Source organism: Cupressus sempervirens, chromosome 4, assembly GCF_028749045.1.
Source record: "Cupressus sempervirens isolate cs-2001-9-10 chromosome 4, ASM2874904v1, whole genome shotgun sequence".
NCBI lineage: Eukaryota > Viridiplantae > Streptophyta > Pinopsida > Cupressales > Cupressaceae > Cupressus > Cupressus sempervirens.
This window is the reverse complement of record NC_143121.1, coordinates 188,267,353-188,294,323: the sequence shown is the minus strand read 5'-3', so window position 1 is coordinate 188,294,323 and position 26,971 is coordinate 188,267,353. Positions and strand designations below refer to the sequence as shown.

Sequence of the window (26,971 nt, the reverse complement as noted above, 5' to 3'; positions counted from 1 at the left end):
TTTTCATGGAGACATGTTACTGGTTCATAAAGAAAGTTGGTTTTCATCTATGTAAGTACTTTGTACCTTATGTGATGTGATGAGGGGATGGTGATCTGAACATTTATTATCCAGAGAAGATGTATGATGATTAGGAGGATTAGAAGATTGGTTTGAATTACTTTTGTTGAAAGGCTCAACATCATTAAACATGGACAGAAGTTGTTGCTCATCCAATCTATCAAAGTCCCGAGATCCTTTGGAAGGTATACATGTTGCACTTTTACAATCAAATCCATCTTCCTCTGTAATTCCCTCTATTTGATTAGAATTTATGGGGGCTTCTAGAAATGTAAGTGAATCACTCGTTGATTGCCTATGATGGACACTCTTATTTGCTAGTGTCTCACAAAGAGTATCCTGCAGATCATCTATCCATGATGGTTGGCATTGTGAGAGATAGTCTACTAAGGGTGTGCATTGATGTTTCAAGCTATGCCCCTGGAAAGAGAAATTATGCCAACCCATGTACATATTATTACTATCTTGACCACTGGAACCCATAAATGGTTTTCTTTTAGGGTGCAACTAAGGCAACTTTGAGCAAGTGAATCCACAATTTGTTTGAGAATTATCACTGAATCCCTGCTATGCCATTTATAATAAATATAGGAACAAGCTTCTGTTGATGGATGATAATGTGCATTACAGAAGAAGATTCCAATGACACATCTTGCAATGCACAATGCTAATAATATAAATATCAAAAATTCAAAGGATCTTGCAACATCATTTAAAAAATAACATGATCAAACATTAATGTTACTGTCTATGCATAAATATAAAATTAATGTCTAGGTACATTTCATAAGAGTATACAATGGAAAACTTGAAACAATCACACACGCTGGTGAGATAAGTGCTAAAAACTTAAGGCATCTACAATGCTCTTAACATCACATTGTCTAGCACAGTTGAATGTATTATACAATGGCCACAAGATCTAATGAGATTAATACAAAAAAAATACCACTCTTCCAATAAGTATAAGGTTTTATGAGATCAATGCAAGCAATCTTCAAGGCGCCAATACTTGCACATTTTTTCAGAGAATGATTTTTTTAGCATAGCAAGAAATGATGCTAACAAAAGTTCCATAATTTCACTTTACACTCAACTGCATTTTCTTAAATGCCTCCAAGGACTTGTCAATGAAAGCATTTTGTGCTTATTCGACAATTAATTGAATTCCACAAGGTGTTTGTGCACATCCTCTGATCATTGCATCCATGAAAGCATATCATTGAGACATCTAATCAAACATGTAAGATGGTTTGTGTATGTTTTTGCACTTTGGATACATATTTACCATGCCTCTTGGAACTAGATCTAACAAAAAGGAACAAACTTAAATTATAAGGTCGAAAACCCAAGTAACATTCATGTTAAGTTTATTTGAACTATTACTAAATATGAGAATTGTGGTGCCTGAAAAAACATATGATATTAGTTGAAGATATCCCACCAATGACAATAGCTGGGAAATGCATCCTCGTGATCGACTTCTTTTATGGCTGCCAACAGAATGTAGAAGAAACTAGAAATGTGGGTTACAATAGATCTAGACTGGGAAACAACATAAACACTCATAATTACCATTGGCCAATGTTTCAAAAGATAGTGCAAGATGTATAAGCATGCATAAAGACACATGCATTTTGCACTTTTCATGAAATATCATGGTAGATGCCAACGCAACAACAATTGTCATGCAGTAGAATTGGTAGATAAATGAATTATTTTGTTTTAAAAGATAACACTAATATCACTTTCAAGGCAATGAATTTACAATGCTTTAGCTTTCTCAACAATTTACCAAAAGTATGATTTGGCATATTTATCATTTCCTTTCTATTTTCCACTTTCTCTTTATGATGCTAGATTGTATGTGTAATGTAGAAAGTTATATAATTAAAACAAATGATTTTAAGCTATTACAATGAAAGAAAACTTAAAATTTAGTCTTTACTAACTTATTTTTATTGGGCATCGCCATGTAAAGTTAGTCCCATCCATACTTGTTTTACTTTTAGTTAATTCAAGAATAATAATGATGAGGGGTAATTCTATCATTGATAATTTTTTACCTAAATTTTATGGAAATGACGTGTTGTTGAATTTTTTGCCCTCTTTTAAAACCAATTGTACTAAAATTTCAAGCGATAATAATTTTAGAAAGATAAAATAATTTGTAATAATAAAAATTTAAGATAAGCCCGGGAGGATATCAAAGTTGAAAATTGTGATTAGAAAAAGGAGGAATGTTCTTTGCTCTAAAAGAGAGGTCATGGTAGTAATTGTGGGAAAACATTTAAGAAATGTATTAATCTAGAAAAATAATAGACAATATCTTTATTTTAAAGATAGAGATGGAAATTCTCAAAAGTGTAAGGAGAATTTATTAAAATTTTAAGTCTACATTAACCTATGCTGCACATATACTTGTATTCAGGCTTTTCTAAATGTCTTGTAAATATTATTTATTTTTAAGTAATTCGTAAACTCATACAAAATTTATTAGCAAATTCGTTGTGATTGAATTCAATGAATTAATTGAACAAATTTAAACCATGTTGTAGAATTTATGAAAAAATATGAAATATGACACACATGCAATTGAAAACCAATAAAAAAAACAAAAGCATAGCCTTCTCAACTTTTCCATATTTATCTCTTTGCACATTTACTACTAGGTATCCCAAAAATATGCAACAAGATAGATACAAATTTAGGTTTCAAACAATACGCTCTACAACTTGTACATGTTGGAATTTGTTCATTTTCTCTTACTTACATTTCTATTCCATCATATAATTTTCCTAAAAGCATTAGACTAAGACAGGAAGTTTGTTTGTTTATAAAATCTTGAGTTTCTATAGACTTTATCGGACAATTAAGAATTGCATTTGACTGAAATTGCTCAAATTTAATGTTGCAAATTTTAGTGTTTAGATTATTTATCTATTTAAAAAAAATAGAAAAAAAATTATTTATTTATTTAATTACTTTACTTGTTTTAATTGTATAAATTTGTTTCCGGTCATTATAGAGAAAGTTAATATGTAATTAAGACTAACAAATATAATAACATTTTATATAGAAAAATAATAATAGGATTTTATTTGTTAACATCTTGTGATGTGACAACTAGAAAAAATCATGTATTTATAATTTAAAAAGAATAAAATGCATAATTTCATCCTTTCAAAGAATTTCATTATTTTTCTTTTGGATAAAATTTATGAATTTACAATTTTAAGGTTTAAAAGCCTTTCATGGGAGTTATTAACAATAAACTCCTTTGCATATTAAAAATGGATAAGTAAAAAGCCACAAGTTTACATGCAAGAGAAGATCCCTTTGTGTTGTCTATCTTGGGGTGCCAAGCAAATAAATGGGTTATCATATTCTTTATTCATTTCATCTATATAGAGTTCATCAAGGGAGACATTGCAACAACAATAAGTATTCATTCGGGGCACAATCTTGGTCTCATTTCATAGGGTCTCACTCGATCTTTGGTAGACTCATTAATAACCATTCAACTTCACAATCAAACCAAGAATCATTGATATTCTTTGTACTTTTTTAATGAAGACCATCCACAAAATCTTTAACGACCCAATATGGAAGCACGAGCCAATGCCTGGCCTTGTTTGGCAAAGAGCCAAGAACTAGGGGATATCCATTCCACCAAATTTTCCTGAGGCACGATCCTGACCTCATCCCTTTTTTTGATAATGGAGCCTTACATTCAACATGACTTGATCTTTGACTGGATCTTTAAGAACCTTTCAACTTCACTAGTGGACCAAGGGCCCATTGATATTTTTGTACTTTTATTCTTCCTTTCCTTTTATTTCTAATTTGATTTTAAATTCTTAAAATAATGACAACTTTAAATAATACATTTGATTAGTCCTTTCAAATTCATTAGACTTAAGAGCATCAAATAATTTTGTCTTTTAATAGACATGGAAGAGATGGTCAATTTTTTTAAAAGAAATTGTTTGCAACTAAAGTTAATGTCATTGTAAGAAGTCATTAAGCTTAAAGAGTACTAAACTTCCCTTTCTCTTTGGTTTTGTTTAAATAAATACAAAGCTCTTTAGGATGTGCATTCATATGCTGGTTTGGTGGTATTGATTCCATGAAAATGCCATGTGATAGGAATTTGTTTCATTGGTAATGTTCTTATGATTTTTGTGTGGTCCACATTGAAAAGATGTAGAATCCTATTGATTGGCTTGAAATTCATCAAGCATAATCCATGAGACTATACTCCATTTGCTTTTTATGGTTACACATTATTTCTTGGCTTATATTATGCTTTGTGTCATTGCTTTGTATAAGTTCTCATATGATTCGTCAATGTTGTTATGGGTCACTATAGTGTCCATATGGTTGTTATCTAAGCATTGACTTCTTGTGCTCTCCTTCATACAAGTCCACCTTCTATAATAGATCAACACTTATATGCACTTCCATTTATTATCTGAAACTTTGCTTATACTTCCAAATTAAACATCTATCAACATATCCCTTGCACCTTCTTTGGGTGCAAATGATGATAATAACACTTAACCAAACATAGACAAATCGAAGAAGTTCAAAAACTTTCATTGAACTCTAAAACAAGACAAAGACAAAACCAATTTTGTCATGGTTCTAACTAAAACATTTTTCATATTTTTCCGCGGCCCTGCTTGTTTCCTCGAAATACGTTTTCGTAATGGGGGTTCCTTTATTAGCAAAGGCTCGGCTGTACCAGTGCACAAAATTACTTCGCTTCCCAGCTGCTGGACATCACGTATGCATTTCTGACGTCTCTAGATGGACATTTTATTTTTAGTTCCTCTGTTTTTACTGTGCATCAGATCATGCATTCCCTTAAACAGTTCATCGGAATACCTTGGCATATAAATCGAAACTTTTCTTGTTTTATTATCAAAGCCTGCAAATAATGATATAACGGATATGGCAAAAAAACACTGTAAAATCAGGTTTACGGAATAAAAAAAATTGAGAGGCCTGCGGCAAGAAAATAGTAGGACATCAATGGACTTGAATTCTCGAGGGCATTCTGATTTTTACCGCCTCGCAAATAAAAAAAATTGAGACCCCCCAAAACCTTGTTTGTTAACACAAATTTCTTAACCGCATTTCCGCTCATGAGAGTCAACAGTTTAACTCCCTCATTGGTCGGAATAGGAGAAGACGCTTTGACGGCTCCCTAGGACATACACGCTAACACAGTCAAGGGTATAAGGATCCGCAGGATTCATCAATTTACATATTTGGACATTCTCTTGTGTTCCTTTCATCCCCTGGTTTCTCTTTAGCTACTATTATTGGGGCTGATGTATTTTTACACTCTTAGTCGAGTCTAAATCTTCTCTGATCATTAGTAGAAGTTACATTTTCTTGCATTGGCAGCCGGTGCCATCTTTTGGCTGAAGTTGGCATACCATTTTCTATTTACCTTGTCAATTTTTTTGGCAATGTTCCAAATTTGTGTTTCCTTACAATTCTATGGCGCCAAAGGACAGTTGGATCATTAAAAAACTTGTCCTGATCCTCTTTTGAGGTTTGAAATAATTATGCAGCGAACTATAATTTTTTAAGCTTCCACGGTACTCGGTTACTTGCAAGGGTTTTTTCTTAAATTTCGTCAATGGTATTGACGGAATAAATTTTAAACTACCCTTCCTCCCTCACGATTCTTACGTTAAAATCCCATGAATCACGTGTACCCTGTATATGTACACGGTTGAGATTTCAGCGGAATAGTTCTCTCAATATGGATTCTAATAGGAGTGCATAACTAATGATATCTAATTTAATAAAAAATGATTTTGACTGTTGTTGTTTTCAGTTAAAATTAGTGAAAGTTTTTTTAATATATATATGCATTTCTTGATCTCACGTGATTAGTGGAAGGCTTTATTAGGGGAACCAAAGAACAAAAAGGATGGAACCATGAGCTCTATTGTTGGCAGAGACAAAGCCCTTGGCCTTGTCAACTGGTCTGCTGGCAGCTGCATACACATTAAACTAAGAAATCTGAAAAATTGCTTGGGCTTAACTGGTTTCAAACCCTTTTTATTTTCATCTAGCCAGACCTCATAATTTTATAGCATTGGAAAATGAGCTTAGCTTCTAGTTACAATTGATATTTAGTCATCAATTTCATGATCCTATGGATCTATATTTTGGCTTTTGCCCTTCTTTGAATGCACTTGTAGAAAACCTTGTCATATACATAACTTGTTGCCTCCGCATTGATTGTTTGTTAAGGAAATCTAAACTTGTCAACTTTGAGCGACATTGGATTTCCAGTGTAGGGGGTTGGGAAACTTTATAAAGAGCACCCAAATATATTCAGTTGTTCTTCAAAACAACTGCAAAATAATCTCACGCTAGCTCTCACAGAGCATAAATAAGGACTGATCTGCAGTTTTCATATAATGACCATATAGCATCATCATAAGAAGGGTACAATATAAATATGTCTCTACTATACACAATCAGAGACTGGAAGTATCAAAACTACAAAATCCCTGTAGCTGAAGAACACACCAATATCTGAAGGCTCAAAGCTGTAGCATCTCATAATGCTGCATTCCAGAGGCCTGAACCAAAAACATTAGATGATTTATTTTTTTTCCATCACATGAGAGGCATCTTGATGCCTGATTAGTAGTCCACCGTATCATGAATAGTTATGATACAAGTATTAACTCCCGCAAACTATTCGAAAAGACAAGGTTGGCACATCAATACAGAAACAGCCTAATAAAACATAACTTGATGCCATATAGAGAGAACCAACGTCGTTATTATGTGAACTGTTGAAGGCAAGTAGAAATTGTCAACTACAACACAATAATTAGCACACACATGATGTTAAAATGATAACACACTCAAAGCCAAAGCTGCGAGCAAGGACGATGACATATGCTAAATGTCAGGTCAGCGATTACATGGCACCAAGTGAGCAAGAAGATGAAACACGAACACACATGGATGCACTGAATAAAATATATGATGCACAAGAGAACCATAGAGAAAACAGAGAGCAAGAGAAACAATGCCATCCACAGTCACACATAGATTTCTGAGAAGCTCAATGTAGACAAGTGCAGACATGAATATCTAACAAACTCATTGAACGATTTGATAAAAACACCTGAAGAGGTATTCCAAAGAATTAACCCAACTAAGGCAAGAGGGGACCATTGAGGACTACATGATAGAAACCCAAAAACTCTTCGTCATGGTTTTGGAATAACCAAAAAGAGACTCACTACCTATGTGTAGAGGGAATATTAGAATCTACTTGGGGCCTACTAAGTGCCTTGGATCTTACCAATCCAAGGTGCAATCCTAAAAGCCATATGACTTGATACCACCAAAACAAAAGATAAAAGTCACTCTATAAATATATCGTCAAAAGATAAACCCTTCTACAAGGAAGATGGGCATAAGAGAACATTTCTTTCTAGAGGTGAATAGGAAAAGATTCATAGGAAAACTGTATGCTTCAACTGTAAGGATGAATAGGAGTATGGACATGTTTGTTCAATGTGAACAAAAGGTTCAAGAGAAAAAAATGTGCTTCAAATGCAAGGATAAATGGGTGCATATGACATTGAAAATAACTTAAAAATAAAAATCTGTGTTTGAAGTGCAAGGAAAAATGGGACCTGGGACATATACACGGAAAAAGAAGCCAAGTGCATGATATAGAGGCATTGTTTGACGAGGAAGCATGGAAGAAGAAAAGAAAATCCAAGCAAAAGAAAAAGGTGCAGTGAAGAAAATCTCAGCAACATTCAGTTAAAGAAGCAAGGATGATAATCAAGTGTTGACAATTGACTAGACAATTGGAATCAAGATGGTTAAAGTAGTTGCCACACCCTTATATCCTCAAGATCAGGAAACAAATAATCCAACCAATCTCAATAGTAAAGATTGTAATATGTCACTTTAATCACTCTAGAGAAACCCTAAGATTCCTTTGACCAGTGAAGGGAAACAACTTCATAGAATATAGCATAAATATATGTCATGTTTCAAATCCTCATCTCAGTATATAAGTTCTTGCCTTACTGTTAGAGATATATATGATATTATGCAAACGTTGAACCTAATCAAGCTAAGAAGAATTTAAAGATTACAAGCCTCCATGAGCTAGTTTATGGACCCTCACATTGAAAAAAATGTTTAAACTATCAATTGCTTGAGGACAAGCAATCATGGGGCGGACTGTCAATGCCCTTGCCATAGAGAAAGATATCAATGCTCAAGGAATTTTTTTTTTACAGGACTGCACAATTTTCTGTTGGAAGTAATAATCTCAGTCAATGATTATAAGAAGGATGAAAGGCAGTGATCATGCAGTGATTGAATAAGGATGATGGTGGGCTGTAACGATCACTTGGAGGACAGGAATTGATATGAGCAGCAATATATTAAACAGTGATACTATTATTTTAGGAGTGATGATTAGTATGAAGGCAAAAGAAACCATATAGACATCATTAAGAAAGGTTATGACTGTTCTTAAATATCAGCAACCTCCAAGGGTTCTCTCTTTATAGAGACATAAAGATAGAAGACCATGTTGAAGGAGAGCACGAAGGAAGATAGAAACAAATTAGTAATTGAAAAAAGAGATGTGCAATTTAGAATATGGGCATATTTGGATCTAGTAAATATTGCGGTACGCATTAGAATATTTTTCATATGTATGCTTAGTGTATGTAATGTTGATAAATATGATTATATATATCTATGCTCTTTACATATATCTTTTCAAGATGTTAATAAACTTTACTATGCTTCTTTAAGTAAATAAATTGTTTATTTTTAATTTCCACAAACAATCATTATTGGAATGGAGGGAAATACATTAGGGAAAGGTGGTAAACATGAAATTATGTTGTTTTAAAATGTGTTATTCCATTTTGATGTCTCATTTTGGGGTTTTTTTTTGGCCCATTAACGAGTCCATTGCAAAGCTTGACAGGTGTATTTGGCAACAAAGCAGCACATATTGTGTCGAATAAGCAGTCACCGATTGTGTAGTTGAATGAATCAATCCGGAAGCAGTGGTCATTGGCTAGAGCTTTATCAATTGATAGTATCTGTGGTTGACCATCTAATATGGACAATTTATATGTCTCTTCTACAATAGGATTTTGCGGGTCTTCTTTTGTATGGCAGCAACTCCTTGGTGTCATATTGTTTGTTGGATCTAACATGGGCTTATAATAACTAGGTTTAAGTAAATAGAGGACTATTGCAAAGAGAATGATCACGATTACAAAAGAGTTGCTTTTATGCTTATGTTTTCATTTGTATTTACAAGTGGTGTTAACTATGAACAATATATTTATATGAAGAAGATTACGGTGCGATTGTGTAGAAGCATAAATAGATATATGTTATTTTTGGAAATGTTGCAAGGTTATAGCAGGTGAGGACTTACCTGGAGTGTTGCAGTTGCACAAGTTGAATGAATGCTGGGAAGCATGAACAACCTACAAAATACGTAAACATTTGAGTGAAATATCTCTGCATTTCATGTGTGGAATTGAAACTAATTGAACTCTGGTGCAATGAATAAGATTGAACATTTCTGAACTGGTACAAAATTCTTAGTAGACTGTAGATCATTTTGGCAAGACTGCGCTGGAATAAGAGCAATCATAGAAGTGAATAAGACAAAGTGCATGTTGAAAACTTTCATTTGTGGATTCCACAGTGATTCTCTAGATATTAGATTACACTTTTCTTGAGTACAGTAGCTTTTAGTCGATCAAATTTGGGGAGCTTGGAGCGAGCACTTATTCCTTGTCCAAAGTTTTCCTATGAGTCCATTTAAGGTTATCATAGCTAGCTCTTTCTATCATAGATGTGACCAATTGTTGAGAGTTGGTTTCTTAATTCTGTTATCCTTGTAAAGTATGAGGTGATGGTTTCTCCTTTAGTCATTTTAATATTAGAGAGCTTATTTTTAAGAGTAAGAATCCTGTTAGTGTTGTTGATCTCAAACATGTTTTCCAGGGCTTTGAACATATCATACACAGAGTCTAACTTTGTGATAATAGTTAGTAGATGATCTTTTACTCTATCTACTAATAATTCCTTTGCTCTAGTGTTGTCATTGACTCTTTTCGTCATTCACAATAGATTTAGGAGGATATTCTACGATTGTTTTTAACTCATGCTTTCTTAGTATTAGCATCATTTGCAGTTTCCAGGCTTCCAAATTTGAAGTACCTTCAAGTCAGTCTTCAAGTTTGATTCCATTCACCATTTTGATAAGTATAAAATATGTAAGTATTTCTTGTCAATGGAAATCTGATCCGATCATCTCTTAAGCCTGCTCTGATACCATGTTAAAATTTACAAAGGATCAGATTGATTATAGATATATATTATTTTTATATGTATAATGCTGATATACTTATCAACTTAAAATTTAATATTTAATTAAGTCTGATTGTAGACTTTGATCATTGATATGTTTGTTAAGTCTGATTGCGGACTTTGATAGCAGTTATTTGTTTCTGACTGTAATTTAAAATAGTTTTAGATTCCCGTTTCCTGGAAATCTATCAGCACCGAAGACTGGTTTATTAATGTGTTTGCCATGCTGTTTAAACACAGGTTTCTCTGCATGTATATTAATGACATCTCATCGTGAGTCACGTCCATGATGGGCTGTGTCATGGTCGTGACCTCCACGACAGTCAATACCATCAGTCGATAATAATTATGCCATCAGTTATATGTAATCGGTCAGACCACCGACTAATCAGTAAATAATATTATTATTATTATGCAATCTGTTATTACAAAATGTGATTTAGTAAATGACAATGATATATATATACATATATATTGATTTTTCTAATATAGCATAATAGTAATAATATAATTATATTTATATCCGACTGAAACTACAATAACATCAACAGTATTTTTCCCAAAATAATGGAAAAAAGTGTAGGAGGTCCTCCCATGCCCCTTATAAACCCTAGGCACACACCATATAAGTAATTCACTCTGTCCATTTGCATTGCCAACCACATTTGCCACAATCATTTTAATTTGCCACTGAACCTGACAAGGGAGGGAGTACGCACAGTTTATGAAATGCCACCTTAAAACCCTACTTGATGCCAAATATGATGTTTTTCTAGAAAAATTCTACTGGCCCCATAGGCACCTAGAAAAATTTGGAGACAACAGTTTGTATGATATTACTTTGGCCAATTTTTTTCAAGTGCAAGTACATGCCCTGTGTGGTCAATGTCACCACCAATCCTGTCCCGTGGACCTCCTTGTCTATTTCATTGGATAATACGATCCAGATGGCATAAACCTCTATGCTGGTAAGACTCTAGAAAGACAATATTCTATCCATCCAGGGTTGGTCTTAGATCAATATGGATAAGAGTTTCAGAGGTTCAATCTAAACTCAAGTTGCAGATTCTCATAGCAATCAGATTGGGCCCAGAGGAACAATACAAAAGGGACCCAACAGGCAGACCATAGCTAGAACCATATGCATGTTATTTTAATCCTTAAGAATCTGTCCTAACAATTTTTTCATAGGTTTCACTTACTTATCAAAGCCATTATTATTACGATAATAGATAAACGTCTATTATTAGTTAATAGTAATCTATTTGTAATCTATTGTAAATATTAGAATGTTTCTAATATTTAGTTAACTTTAGTTAGTTGTAGCTTTTTTAGCTTTCTTTCGGCTAGAATAGAAGGTTTCTATTCTTTATGATCTTTTCTTAAGGAAACATCGTTCCGTTCTGTTGTGTATAATGACCTCTCGATCTCTGTTAATAACAAGCAAGTATTTTACCAATTATTTCCGTATTATGGTATTAGAGCCAACACTTAATTTTTTTTTGAAATTTTTATAATTTCTTTTGAAATTATTTGCTCCAAAGTTTTCAAAATTATTTCTGATGCCGTCTAGGGTTTCCGTTTTTCTTCAAGAAATTCCTCTATTCTTCAACAGGTTCTTGGCAAGGGTTTGAGGATCTGAATATCGCCTTTTTTCAAGCACGAGCAAAATCGCGAGTTGGAAATGTCTGTAGATTGCAGCATCACAAAAATGGAGGTCATTTTTTTTCATTTGGTCATTTTCTCCTGCCCACAATTGCTAAAAATTGCATCTATAACTATCGTTCTTGGAGCTATTCTTGTTGATTCAACCGCTAATTTTTTGTAGACATTTTTCTGCATTCTATTTTTCAAAAAGGTGCCTGTAAATGCCTTTTTTTGGTGTCTAAATCGATGTCTCTAGCAACGTTTCTTCAAGGACGTCCATCTTCATGGCAAAAATTGACCATTTTCTCCAAGAAAACTCCATTTTTCTGCAACTTCGACCTTTCATGGCTGCTGACTAGGGTTTTCTTCAAAACCCTAATTTTTGAGCTCAAAATTTTTTTGATTCCAGATTCGTGGTGGATTTTTGAGAGCTCAACTGGGTCATCATCTTTTTTTTTTCTGGGTGCCTCAATTTTCGTGTCTCAATTTTCAAGCCAGCGGATCTAGAAACCAACATATTCTATTTGGGTTCTCTGAGCTTGGTCACCCTTCAAATTTTTTGGGTCTTCATTTTTTTTCCTCGAAGAATGTGCCTTCACAGATTTTCACGTTTTTCATTGAAAAATGTGCCATGGCATCTCTGACAAACATTCTGCTCGAGAACAACTCAAAATTCAATGGTCGAAACTATGGCACTTGAAAGCAGCAAATCATAGCAATTTTTGAATATCGGAATACCGATCAAATTGTTCTAGGCGTGATGAAGTATCCAATTGCTCCTGGTACTAATCAGGAGACATGGGATCTGAATAATCAAGAGGCGGTGATGCTTCTCAAATTATCCGTAGCTAATGATCGACTCTCTCAAATTCTTTCTGGCAAGACAATTGTTGAGATAAGGCCACATCTCAAAGGTCTTCATGAGACTTTTAACAAAAGCAGAGCTTTCTTCTTAAAGAACACTCTGTCTTTTATTATCATGGATGCTTGCCATCGGTCGCAAGATGGAGGAAGAGGACATTATAGTTATCACTCTTCAGAGTTTGCCAAAGTCTTACGAGCATTTCATCAAGACTCTTGACATCACGTCTTCTGGTGTTGATTTGAAGTTCATTAATCTCTGCACACTTTTGCTTCAGTAAGATTGGTGGAAATAACAGTTCGGTAGCAGTTCCATCTCCACCTCTACAGAGCAAGCCTTTGATGCTAAATCCTTTCAAAAGGATAAAGGCAAGTTTAAACAGTCGTCTTAGTAGAAGTCTTCTGCTCCACCATTAGGTGATTCCCGAAAGAAGAACATTCAATGCAACTATTGCCACAAGTTTGGGCACATGAAGGTTGAATGTCGGAAATGCTTAGCTGCACAATATAAGCAATTAGTGCAAAGCACACTGAGCAGATGAAATCTTCCTTTTATGCCTTCATGGCTAAAAGACCTGCAGATCATGTGAAGTTGTCTGCTTGGTACATTGATTCAGGTGCCTCTCGTCATTTTACTCACCTTAGAGATTGGTTTACTGACTACCGACCTTATTCAGATTCTGTTATTTTTGATGGGGGAGAAGAGGACATTGTTGTTGGCAAAGGCAACATTCAGATTTAGTCTGCTGGGAGGAATCTCATTTTCGTCAATGTGTACTACGTTGCAGGGATGGAACTAAATCTACTCTTAGTTAGTTATTGCGACATTCTCCACACTTGGATGTCATCTTCAATTCACATTAGTACACTATCACTAATTAGGTGACCCAATCTACTGTTGTAGTGGGTCTTGAGGATCATGGTCTTTTCTGACTTACTGATTCTGGTGATTTTTGAGACTGTGCTATGGTTGCTCAGTGGTCTTCTGTTAGCACACTTTAGCATCAATGATATCGACACTTAAATGTGCATTACCTCTCAGAGCTTGCTCAGGACGAGCTTGTCCTTGTTATAGAGTTGATCTATATATATGCTATGTAATATCAGATCAAGGGACATAGTAGTGAACTGCAGATTCATGTAGTAGGGTTTGCTAGAGATTCAGACTCAACAACTTGGAGTTTGTGATGCATGCAATGCTGGGAAGCAACATCCTACACCTTTCACAAGTGGCAATTCATGGCGAGCTTCTCAAGTATTTAAGCTTGTTCATGCCGATATCTGCGGTCCTATGGCCACTCTTTCTGTTCTTGGGTCTAGGTATTTTCTGTTGTTTGTTGATAATTTGAGTAGAAAAATGTGGGTGTATTTCTTTAAAAAGAAATAAGATGCGTTTCCTGTATTTCATAAGTTTAAACCTTTTGTTGAAAAAGAGTCTGGGAAATCTATTATTACTCTTAGATCAGACAATGGGGGGGGATTTTGTTCTAATGATTTCTCTAGCTTCTTGGATACTCATGGCATCAAACGGTAGTTAACAACACCCTACACAGCACAATAGAACAATGTAGTTGAACATCGGAATAGAACAATCCTCGAGATGGCTCAATCCATGCTTGAACACAGACATATTCCGAAGAAGTTTTGGGCAGAAGCAGTTAACATTGCAGTTTATCTTTTGAACCAGTCACCGATAGTGGCTGTCAAAGGTAAAACTCCGAAAGAGGCATGGTTAGGTCGCAAGCCCAAAATCAGTCACCTAAAGGTTTTTGGCTCCCTTGCTTTTGTTTGAATCCCTGATGCGTCACGTACCAAGTTGGATGCTAAGAGTTAGAAACTCATGCTTGCTGGATACAATAGTTTTCACAAAGCCTATCGCTTGATCAATGTTGAGACATCTCGTCTCATCTACAATCATGATGTAGTCTTTTATGTGTAGTGAGGACCATTCATGCCTGTTTCTCCTGTTCTTGATCCAACAAACCAGCCTATGAAGGCTCATGATTAGGGAGTTAGGCTTCCATTAGGTCCACCAGATGGGAGGGCTCCTGTAGCTCTTGCAGCTCCAGTTATACCAGTGATTCGTATATAGACACCTCCAACTTCTCCTGCAGGATCACCTTGATTTTTTGATGCTTCACTTGAGTTTGCTCCTGATTCTTCTAATGAGGAACCTGATCACGAAGCATCTCTTGATACTATTGTTGGTCATTCTCCTCTCTGACCTAAGTGGTGGGCTAAGACATTTGCTAATCTTCGTGATGATGAGCTCATTAATGGGAGAACTGCTTGGGAAAAGAACAAACCTACTGAGTCTGTTAACTTAGCTCTGATGGCCAACATTCACAATGCGTTTGAACCTCAAACATACTCCGAGGCTAAAGGAATTCCAGAGTAGGAACAGGCCGTGACATCTAAATGCCAGAGCTTGCTGAAGAATAACACTTGGGTACTTTCTGACCTTCCACAAGGGAGGAAACCCATTGGTTGCAAATGGGTTTACAAAATCAAATACAAATCGAATGGTACTCTGGATAAGTACAAAGCTTGTTTAGTTGCGAAGGGCTTTTTTAGTGTTAGGGCATTGATTATGAGGAAATCCTTGCTTCTACTGCAAAGATGAGCACCATCAGATTAGTCTTAGCCATGGCAACACAGTTTGGTTAGAAGGTCCATAAGATGGACATCAAGAGTGCTTTCTTGAATGGTGATCTCCATGAAAAGGTCTACATGATGCAGCCTTTTGGTTTCAAGGTGCTGGTAAAGACCATTAGATTCTCAGATTGGTAAAAGCTCTCTATGGCTTGAAGCAGGCCCCTCGGGCATAATACATCAAACTTGATAAGTACCTCAGTGATCAAGGCTTCAAGAGGAGATCTTCAGACTCAAATTTGTACATCAAGACTACTGACAGTGACATCATCCTTCTGGTCATTTATGTGGATGATTTGATCATCACTGGCAATTCAACATCTTTGATTTAGGGAATCAAACAAAGGGCATTGATTATGAGGAAACCTTTGCTCCTACTGCAAAGATGAGTACCATTAGATTAGTCCTAGCCATGGTAGCTCAGTTTGGCTGGAAGGTCCATCAGATGGACGTCAAGAGTGCTTTCTTGAATGGTGATCTCCATGAAGAGGTCTATATGATGCAACCTCCTGGTTTCGAGGTGCTGTTAAAGACCATCAGGTTCTCAGATTGGTTGAAGCAAGCCCCTCTGGCATGGTACATCTAAACTGATAAGTACCTCAGTGATCAAGGCTTCAAGAGGAGATCTTTAGACTCAAATTTGTACATTAAGACTACTGATAGTGACATCATCCTTCTGGTCATTTATGTGGATGGTTTGATCATCACAGGCAGTTTGACAGCTTTGATTTAGCTAGCCAAACAAAATTTATGCCAATCCTTTGATATGACTGACCTTGGGCCCATGCATTATTGCCTAAGTGTTGAGGTTTGGCAATAGTCTTCTGGTATATTCATCTTTGAATCCAAATATGCCAGGTCCCTGTTAGACAAATTCAGTATGGAGGATTGCAAGCCCATATCTACACCTATGGAGAAAAGTCTCAAGTTATCCGCAAAGTCTGATTCTCCTCTCATTGATGATGCTACATATAGGCAACTAGTAGGCAGCCTCATCTACCTCTCTGCTACTAGGCCTGACATCAGCTTCATAGTCAGCTACATCTCACGCTTTGTGACAACTCTTGGGGCTGATCATTGGATGGCAACAAAGTGTGTGCTTCGTTATGTGAAGGGCACTTGAGAGTATGGACTTATTTATTCTCAAAGTTCTAATCCTAGACTTAGTTGGTTTATAGATTCAGATTGGGTGTTGCTGATAAAAAGTCAACTTCTGGACATGTGTTCAATTTGGGATCCGGTGTAGTCACATGAACCAGTAAGAAGCATGTTGTGAGGTTTTCACATCATTGCCCCAAAATTTTTTGAGGATCCCCTTTTTTGGGCAAGCCTTGGCAATTTTTTTAGTGTTGGAAATATTTCGATTGCCTTAGCAAGATTTGGAGTTGTCCAGAGGTTTTCAGATTAATGATTTTTTACACCTTGGATGCCTTTGAGTCAGGAAGGGATTTGGTTATTTTCACTTGGTGTGAAACTTGATTTTTCGGAACATGTAATTTTGTACTTAGGCCAAGCAGGATTCAACAACATTTTTTCGATGGTTAAAACGATATCTGGCAGGATAAAATTGCAAATTTTTGGACTTGGATGGATTTTGAAAATTTGATATAATTGTATAAGTTTGAGCATTTTCAAAATGAAATATTTAGATTTAGTCGTTTTGGAAAATCTTGAATTTTTTTTGGTGAAAAGGAAATTTTCTTTTGATAGTGAAATTGAAATGGAGTTCGAATTTCAACTGCGAGGAAAATGATTTATTTCGTTAAAAAATTGAAACTGTATTGCAAAATTGAAATTGGATTAAAATTGCAAAATCTCATTAATTTGGTTGAAATTTTTGCCTAGAGGATTTTAGAAATCTTAAAGGAAATTGGTAATTTGGAATTGAAAGTTGATTTTAGCTTGCTAGATTCGATTTTAATGATATTTTAAATGCCAATGTTGTTAAATGAAAATTTTGACATCTCCTAGGCTTACCTTGTTTCTATTTTGCAAATTTGGATCAAACTAGCAATTAAATGAGCCAATTTCACTATAGGGCAAAGTCAATTTTAATGTTGCATTTAAATTTGGGCCATTAACTAAGGCACTAACTTAATTTTGTTTTCCCTTCAGGCAGATCGGCTCACTTGGAGAGGCAAAAAGTTTGGTATAAGAGGGGCTTCCCCTCTCTTATTTCCTCATTCATTCTTTCCACCTCCTCTTGCAAGTTGGAGCGATTTTCTTCTACAGCAAATTTCCAGCTAAGGCGATTTTTGGGGTCTGATTTTCCATTGTTTGGCAGCGATTTTTTCCTCCTGAGTTGGACAATTTTTGCCCTAGGGCAATTTGGAGGAGCAAATTCAAATTTTGGCAAGTTGGGCGATTTCTGCCCTAGGTCGAATTTGTGGTGAAGAGGCCGGTTTTTTCCGAGATTGGCAACAATTTTGAAGTCTGATTTTTCCTCCAAGGGCTGCAATTTCCTTCTTTAGCTTTGGCAATTTTTATTTAGTGAAGAGGCAAGGCAATTTAAGGTCTGATTTTTGGCAAAGTGTGAGCGATTTCAAAGAAGTCAAAATTCTGATTTAGGGCAGATTTTTGCAAGTATTTCATTTGCTAGGGCATCACATTTTGTGGAGGGACTGTAATTTCTGAGATCTGATTTGGATTTGAAGAAACCTGTTTATTGGTAAAGGCAAATTTAAGGTAAAATTCCAATTCATTTTTAGAGGTGAGGATTGGTTTTAAAGGCGATTCTATTCCTTGTTCTTGCTTGGTTCGTTTCCCTTCTTTTCTTCTTGCACTTTTCATCCACCACTTCGTCATTTCCATTGGTAGGTTGAAGTTGAGAGATATAAGTGTAGATTTCATGATAGGACATTTGGAGAGGTAGAAATAAGCTAAACCACCTTAGGATTGAAGTTTGGAGATTGATAAGTGTAGTCCATCCTAAGGTAACGAACAGGCAGAAATACGTGGTAGTCCCACCCCTAGGATTGAAGTTTGGAGATTAATAAGTGTAGAGATAGGAATTGGAGAGGCAAAAATAAGCTAGATTCCTTCAATAGAGAGAAGTTTGGAGATTGATAAGTGTAGTCCATATTATTTATAATGAAGGGGCAGAAATAAGTGTTTAGGATTGTAGATGTTAGTGCAAGCAAGAATCCAAAGGGAATGAATACCAAAAAAGACAAGGAAGACATGATGCCTAAGACCACCTTCTTTTCGAAAGTGAGGCGAATAAGTGATACCAATATCGACACAGTGAACATGGTACAGTTGAAGGATAGATTGAAAGAAGGGCAATCCCCCATGACAAAGAATACACGCGACAACTTTTCCTCTTACCTTGCCTTGTTCGAAATTGGTAACGGAATGTGCATCCCGGTTTGATATTGTGACCATCATTTTTGATGAAGGGAAGAGAGTGTTGGCTAACATCAATGGACAAGTGGTCGAAGAAGTATTCAATATTCCCCAACATAGAGGCCTGATAGTGGTAACGATGGATCAACAACCAAGTTCTTTCAAGGTAACTAGGAGGCCTACTTCATTCATCTAAATCAAAACTGGTTATACGAAGGCAAGAAGGGAGTTTCCAAGTCATCAAAGCTCACCAAGTCAAATTTCAAACCGGAGTATGCCGACCTTATTGTGCTTCTCAATAGAATCATGGGCGTGACGCAAGGTATGCAATTTGAGAAATGGATTTACTACTTTATTGATGAAATTGAAAATGGAAAGAAAAAATTTGATTGGGCTAGAATCATAAGTGAAAATCTAGAGTTGCAACTTAGGATAGTGCAAAACCAAAAACAATTCTATATGGGACCCTATTTTTCTATCTGATTGTGAGACTATATGAAATCCTGGACTTAAGGCCTTAGGAGTGATTGACAATGGGTCAAGGCAATGTTTGTTGCATGAGTGCTATCCATAGCTTCATTTGCACAATGCCAAAGATTATAAGATGTTTTATGACACCTTTGCCATGAAGACGGTAAGGATATTACAAGGGAAATCTGCTAGAAGGCTCTCAACGGAAGTGGAAGTAAAAGTTAAGAAGTATGGGAGTTGGTTCATCCAATTTTCGCAATTCACATATATTAGAGTAGCAGGAAGTATAGTTTGTCCCAAGAGACTTCCAAGGTACCCACCCGACAAGATAGTTTTGATGGAGTTGGCTAGGCAACTTTAGCATTATGACAAAATGATGAAACTTAAAGGTGAGACAAGGATTACCTTCTCATTTGGAATAGGCAATGATACTTGCCCCAATCCTATCACCTTTGCAGTTGCGGAGAAAGTGTTAGAATGGTATCATCTAGGATGGTATGCAACAAGACAGGGATTCGATCCTAATGGTCTTATCAAGGCATCTCACGAGAACACATTTAAATATATTCCTACCATAGAAGATTTTTGGGCCAATGCACAAGATGACTTTCATGTGAGGAAGCTAGCTTTCTTAAGATTGTCAGTGGGCATGATGAGTGCAATTAGATGGAGAGACCTTGATATTCTTGATCCACTGGAAGGTGATGAAAATGTGCTAAGAGAAGATTATGATACAATGGATGGAACAAAATTGGGTCCAGTGGATTGGATGATCATCAAGATCCTTCCCTAGAGGCAGTTACAAGGACAGTTGATCTACACACTGAGTCATGGTATAATGAGAAGTTAAGGCAATTACAAAGTCCAAAGGTATGCCTTACTTATGAGAGGATGAAACTAGAGGAAAAAGCTCCAACAGAGTCAGTCGGACAGAAAGGTGGACGCAGTAGCCAACAATGAAGAGTAGTTAAGAGAAAGGAGAGAAATTTAGAGGTTGAGAAAAGTAAAGAACATCAGGAGCCTCCAACAAAGAGACAGAATGCAACACCGTCAAGGGAGAGCATAATTGAGGTCAAGAGCCAAGAGGTTAATACAAGTGGACAAAGGGTCTCGGTAAAGGTGAGCTTTGATTCAAAATCTAGTGGTTACAGTGACAATACCGAATACTCTCCTCTCTTGGAGGACCAACATGAAGATGGTGTGACAGTCACCGGTGGAGAAGTGGATATGCTAATTGATATTGAGGAAATAAGCCAGGCACCTGAGGCTGTTGGTGATGCTTTGGTAGTCGAACCAAATCCAGATTTGGGAGTTGCACTGTACCACTATGGTTAAGGCAAATGCTTATGCCAAGAGGCGAGGTGGTGATTGTTCAAACAATCGAAGATATTCAAGGGTTAGTAGAAAAGGAAGATAGTGAAAAATAGAAACAAATTGCAAAAACATGGCAAATGTAATCAGGAGTGATGATGAGGGTCATCGAAAAGTTCATAGTACTATACCAAAGGTTAGCAAGGTGATGGATGAGATTGTAGCCCAAGAGTATGAGATAGTAGAGCATAACTTGGGAAGAATCACGGATGACATGGAATGTGAGGAGATCCAAGAAGGCATGGTTTCAATTAGAGAAAGGTTGAGGAAGGCTTATTAGAGGATTGTAAAGTTGGAGGCCGAAAACAAGTATTGGAGAGATTGCCAACCAATCCAACAGTTGCATCAGGTAGCCCTTCTGCAAGACAACGGGAGCAACATAGAAGAGATATCGGCTCAGCCGCGTGAAGTCAAAGATTAGACCAGTGATATAATTCAAGATGGGTGGAATTTTTTGCCTTCCTTTATCTCAACATTTAGGTCATTGGTGGCTATTAGAGAGAAATTCAGAACATTTGAAGGGGAGTGCAAGGATTTCCTTCTAGTCAAGGACTTAGTGATTCCTAGGCTACAGACATTTATCAAGCTACTGGAGAGATATTTGGAGAGAACCAAGTTGGTAGATGAGGGAGGAATGAGTACGGTGGAGTCCTTGTTTGTTGCCTTGACTATCAGATTGAGGATACTTGAAGAGATACAGAACGAGATTGCACAGCACAGCCCAAACGTTGACACTTCCATTTCAACCATGATGAGCGACGTTGGGGTTGCACTTGATTTTGAAAATATCAAGAGGAGAATGTCAATGAGACATAATTTGGATTAAGATTGGATGAGTTGGGAAAGGTTGCCATCAGGAAGAAGCATTTGGGGACCCTTGCCTCCCTCAATGCCTTCATCAGATATGCGAAAGAATATGAGAAGGATCATGAGAAGACACTACAAGTGGTGAGCAACATGATGAATTCAGTTGAGCTCAAGATGAAGCACATGCCTTGCCCTCCCATGAAGGAAGTTAATGACAGGCTAGCCAAATTCATTGCCTTGGCTAAAAAGATGAAAGAAAAGGGTAGAATTATATTAGAGGATCATTTGATGTAAGCTCAAGTGGCAAATTCTCCTTCTTCTTGGGTAGGAAAGGTGTCTAATTCTGATTGGCTACCATTTTGGTGCCTTCTCATTGGTTGCCACTTTTCCTTTTTTTTCATTGGTCCGTTGATGAGGTGGCATCTTCTCATTGATCGATGGGGTGGCAACCCTAATTAGGGTTTTTGGGATTTGATCTGGATCGTTGATTTTGCCTCTTAATCTCTACTGTTGGTTGTAATTTTGGCCCCTATATAAGGCCATTTGCTCTCATTTGTAAAGGGTTGAAGAAAATTGTTGCTTAGATAATACCAAAATTGCTTCTCTTTTCATTGTTGTGACTTGCATGGTGATAAGAACGCTTGGTGTTATTGCATGGTTTCTACTTCCAATAGTTAAAACTTAGATTCCTTTGAAGTTGTTAAAGTAGATTTTATTTCAAGAAAGTTGTTAAGTAAGAGTAAGAATAGATGGATAGTTGTAGGGTGATATTAGTGGATGTTTGATAAGGATCTATAATTAGGCCACTAGCATCCTAGCGGCTTGTTAGGAAGCCTTGTGTGGTAATCTAGTCTTTTTTCCTTTAGAATCATTGCATCTATGGAGGTAGAGCCGCTGGTAAGTTTTCATCATATTTGATCCCCATCCATCTGCTAATCTTTCCATTCATAGGAGAAGAAGTAAGGCAGCGAGCAGTGTAGTAGTTGGAGTTTAATTGAGAAGAAAGTTAGGAAGGCATAAGTCATTTAAACACGCACCCTCCATCATCACCATCACAACTAGAGTTCGACAATCCTTGAATGGACAATGTAAGGCCGCCTACGTGATTAACCAACAAATCACATTAATATAAGCAAGTTAGTATCCATAGGTGTAAGGAACATTGGAGTATTTCTCATGTCTTCACGAGTATTTACTTTTCAAGAGAGGGATTGAGTGTTTGATATTCCATGTCAAGTATTCAATCGCTATATGTTATGTAGTGGTACAAAACTGACATCAAGAAAGTAGTAGGCAGTTTCTCACTCCTCTACAGAGGCTGAATATAGAGGGACTGTTAAGGCAGGATGTGAAGCTGTTTGGCTTCGTCAGATGCTTGGTGATATGTAGATGTCACTAGCAGGACCGACTACTTTTTTTGTTGATAACAAAGGCATTATTGAGTTAGCCCGAAATCTAGTCTTCCATGAACGAACAAAGCACGTGGATGTTCACTATCACTAATACGACAGCTGGTTGAAGACAGGACAATAGATTTGTAGTATGTGCCTATCACAGATCAAACTGCAGACATTCTCACCAAGCCTCTTGGTCCTGATAGGTTTGTCAAATTCAAAGGACAGCTTGGTGTTGTGGATAGATTAACCATTAAGGGAGGGTATTACGATAATAGATAAATGTCTATTATTAGTTAATGGTAATCTATTTGTAATCTATTGTAAATATTAGAATGTTTCTAATATTTAGTTAGCTTTAGGTAGCTGTAGCTTTTTTCGCTTTCTTTCAGCTAGAATAGAAGCTTTGTATTCTTTACGATCGTTTCCTAAGGAAACATCGTTCCATTCTTTTATATATAATGACCTCTCGGTCTCTGTTAATAACAAGCAAGTATTTTACCAACTACTTCTGTAATAATTATTTCCTTAAATGATTACAACTTGCGTAATGGTTTACATGATTAGAAACATCCAATAAAGTTGCATAAAAAAACTGTGCTTCAAATAAGAGATATTGCCATTATTCAAGAAGTATTCACATGATGACATTCAACAGAGATTAAATTTCTTGATTCTAAGTGAGCTGTAATGATGCAGCTTATAATGCCATAATGCAATTGATAAGAATCTCAATGCTGATAGAGATGCCATAATGCAGCTAATAAGAACTTAATGCTTAGTGAGATGCTATAATATGACTAGTCTTATCATGTTGCAGATTTAAAAGCAGAATGAGACTGTGATGCTTCCTAATGAAATCTCGATGCAAAGCATAAGATTATAATGCATGTCGTATGACTCAGATGCAGATAGAAAATCCAATGATCAATACGTAGTTCAAAGTCATATAATTATAATTCCATGCCACACAATATAATTATTCAAATTGCTGACATGCATTTATCTTTTTAGACAGCTTGATTGCATAAGGAAACGATCAAATCATTTGATCATTATATAGCAAACAGATTTTCATCAACAAATAAAAACATGCACATGCTTGCTTGGAAATCAAATGATGATAGAGATTGATAGTTAATTAGTGAATTACTAAGGTTGTTCAAATCAATAAAACAACCAAACACCAGGGACCACTTAACCTCCTAGACACTCGGCTACCACTATCCCCTCCTAAGGAAATGGCAATGTTGTGGTTCCTTATCAGATGACATTCCTGAATTTTACCGTTACTCATGGGCTCTTACACTGATGACACTATTTCTCCACTCCAAGTTAATTTCCTCTGACACAAATGGATTAGATATTCATGCCATTGAAATAAACTCAACTACTAAATAATCTTGAATTGTATCAACAATTCATTTCCTATTTTCCATATAAGAAAAATGTAATTTCTTTCATGGAAGAATATACACGAAAATCCACATAGCCAAAATTAAGAGAATTTAACATTTCCATTCTCATTAAAAAATTTGACATAACTACATATAACAGAAATCTTTTTAACAGCCATTGTCACATTTCACAGGACTTAGTTATTATAGTTATAAAATAATGTGGTCAGTAGGAAGGATGTAACAGTTCCTATCTGAATTCTTCAAAAGATATTGCAGATTACATTTCCCTTTTCCATAAATTATTTGTATTTTAAGCTCTAACCATATTTTTCCTTTACTGACCCAAGTCTCTTTCGTTTTTTGGAGTTTGTTTCAATTTTCTTCCCCATTCTGATGGCTCAATTTACCTCTGCTTACAGATCTGTTTCTATTAATAATAGAACTATATGACATCAGAAAGATAGGAGGAAATCTGTGTCAATTCTACAGTTAACTAGTCATATTATAATTAATCTCCAATTTTGTTTGTCTACTTTCAAACAATTAGTGCAGGTGGAACAGTAACTAGTGAGAAAATGGAGAGAACATGGAAGTCTTATCTGGAGATTCAGAAGTTCAGAAGAGTTGCCTCTTATTTTGGAATATATTGCTTGTTCAGTGGCCTAGTGTATGCCTACACAAACAACACGTATGACTTACCTTTGGAAGTTCCATAAATTTCTTGTTTATTTAGGATTCAATATGTTCTTGTCCCATTTACTTTTTGAAGGGTTGCTTAGGAATTGTATGATGATGATGAAATCAAGAGAATATCAGAATCATATGTTATACTTCCTCTTTTCAAACTGCTGTGATCTATTATATTAATGAAAATGTAATTTTTGGTGTTGTACAGCACAAGGGCTGGTATTTCACGGGCAGATCAATTTTATAGCTCCTATCCAGCTGGTGTAGAGCTTCTTTCTGATACCACGAAGGTTACTAAAAGGCTTGTTAAATACATTTATTGATTATTGATATGTAGCTTAAGGGTGTGTTGAAGGCCATTTCTTGTTTGAGATGTTTCTTGACACTGATTTTGGTTTTTGATTTTGAGCAGTTGTATAAATCAGCTCTGGGTAATGTTTTTGAAGAGGAGGAATGGGGCCCTATTGAATTTTCCATTATGGCAAAGCATTTCCAGCGCCAAAACAAAGCTCCATATGCCTATCATGCTGTAAGTCCCACAATTTGGTTTTTTACAAAATTGGTTTTCAAAATTTTGTCAACAACTTAAGATATTCTATGAATTCTTTACATTTGTTCTGTGTAGAATCTGCTCCTATTTGTTAACAGGAATTTCAATTGACTTTTCTTGGTTGCTATATGGTGGTAATTGAATTAATCAATAATAATATTAATAATAGATGAGGGAGACACATGAAATATATAAACCCAGTCTTTTGTCCTTTTGTTTAAGTTTTGAATTAAGATTTTGTTAATGTGATTATAGCTTCAATTGGATAAACCTATGAGACAATACTATTTTGTGTGTGTGTGTGTATATATATAAATTTATATATATCTATGTACTATTATTAATATAATAAGACAATAAATACTATATATATATATATATATATATATATATATAAATGTCATTATGTTAATTAAAAGAGTATATGTTAATTAGTAGACATGTCCCACATATCTCATCCACTATATGAATAAGAGGGAGATGCTTTATTTGAAAAACACATGTCGTACTGGCAGTGCTAATACATTTGCAGCAATTCTCTAAATTCACATGGTATCAGAGCCAGGTTCTGCCTGCTAGCCTGTTAAGTTTTTTCAATGAAGGAACAGAGAGATTTATTGAACCCAGAATTTTTTAAAGTTTGATAAAGGGCGCAAATGTGTGAATACTTTTGGAGGGACTAAAGTCAAATATTGAATTTGTATTTTTTTTATCTCTGTGAATATCATTTGGCTTCATTCGTCTCTCTATGGGAGATAAATTCTGAGAAGGCTTCAATATATGTTTAACGATTGAAATAAAATCATTTGCACAGAGTGAAAATTAATGTTCAGGTTCTTGAAGAATGATATTTGGTGGGTCCTGATTTAGCCTTGGAGCGAATTATTCAAAAAAGGCTATAGTCGGGGGAAGAAATATTTTTGTATGCAAGACTATTCTGTGAATCACGCTTTCTTCAATTTGTTTAGAGGAATCATTGTGGAGAAAGAAGACAATGATTGCTACACTTTCCTGTTCGTGATTGTAGCATTTCCATCAGTATTCAATGGTTTATCAATGTTGTGGTTTTCATTGGACTTCATATTCATTATGTCTGCCTAGTTTGTGACCTGCATCAACCCGGTTTCAACCCGGTTGTGATCTGCTGGTTCGAAAGCTCTTTCGACGCATTGAAGACTTGCCCATTTGCACAATTGGTGGAGTGAATTTTGTTTGATTGCATTTGAATCACAAAAACCACTTTGCTCGAAGTTATGTAGCTGATTTGAAGTTTGATCTTCCTCAAGATCATTTTGTTCCACTTCAAAAAT

General features: G+C 35.8%; 1 protein-coding gene across 2 annotated transcripts in view; it reads left to right on the top strand.

The window, feature by feature from the left end:
• The first annotated feature begins 4,643 nt into the window (after positions 1-4,643).
• LOC149560625 (uncharacterized) overlaps positions 4,644-26,971 on the top strand; it is a 31,639-nt gene continuing 9,311 nt past the window's right edge. Inside the window, exons 1-5 of one of the 2 annotated variants that reach the window (XM_089824752.1) lie at positions 4,644-4,849; positions 12,092-12,193; positions 24,977-25,112; positions 25,320-25,401; positions 25,524-25,640. In XM_089824752.1, coding sequence (XP_089680878.1) covers positions 4,702-4,849; positions 12,092-12,193; positions 24,977-25,112; positions 25,320-25,401; positions 25,524-25,640 — 585 coding nt within the window. In that variant the 5' untranslated portion in view covers positions 4,644-4,701. The remainder of the gene's footprint in view (positions 4,850-12,091; positions 12,194-24,976; positions 25,113-25,319; positions 25,402-25,523; positions 25,641-26,971) is intronic. The other variant, XM_089824753.1, reaches the window with a different exon arrangement.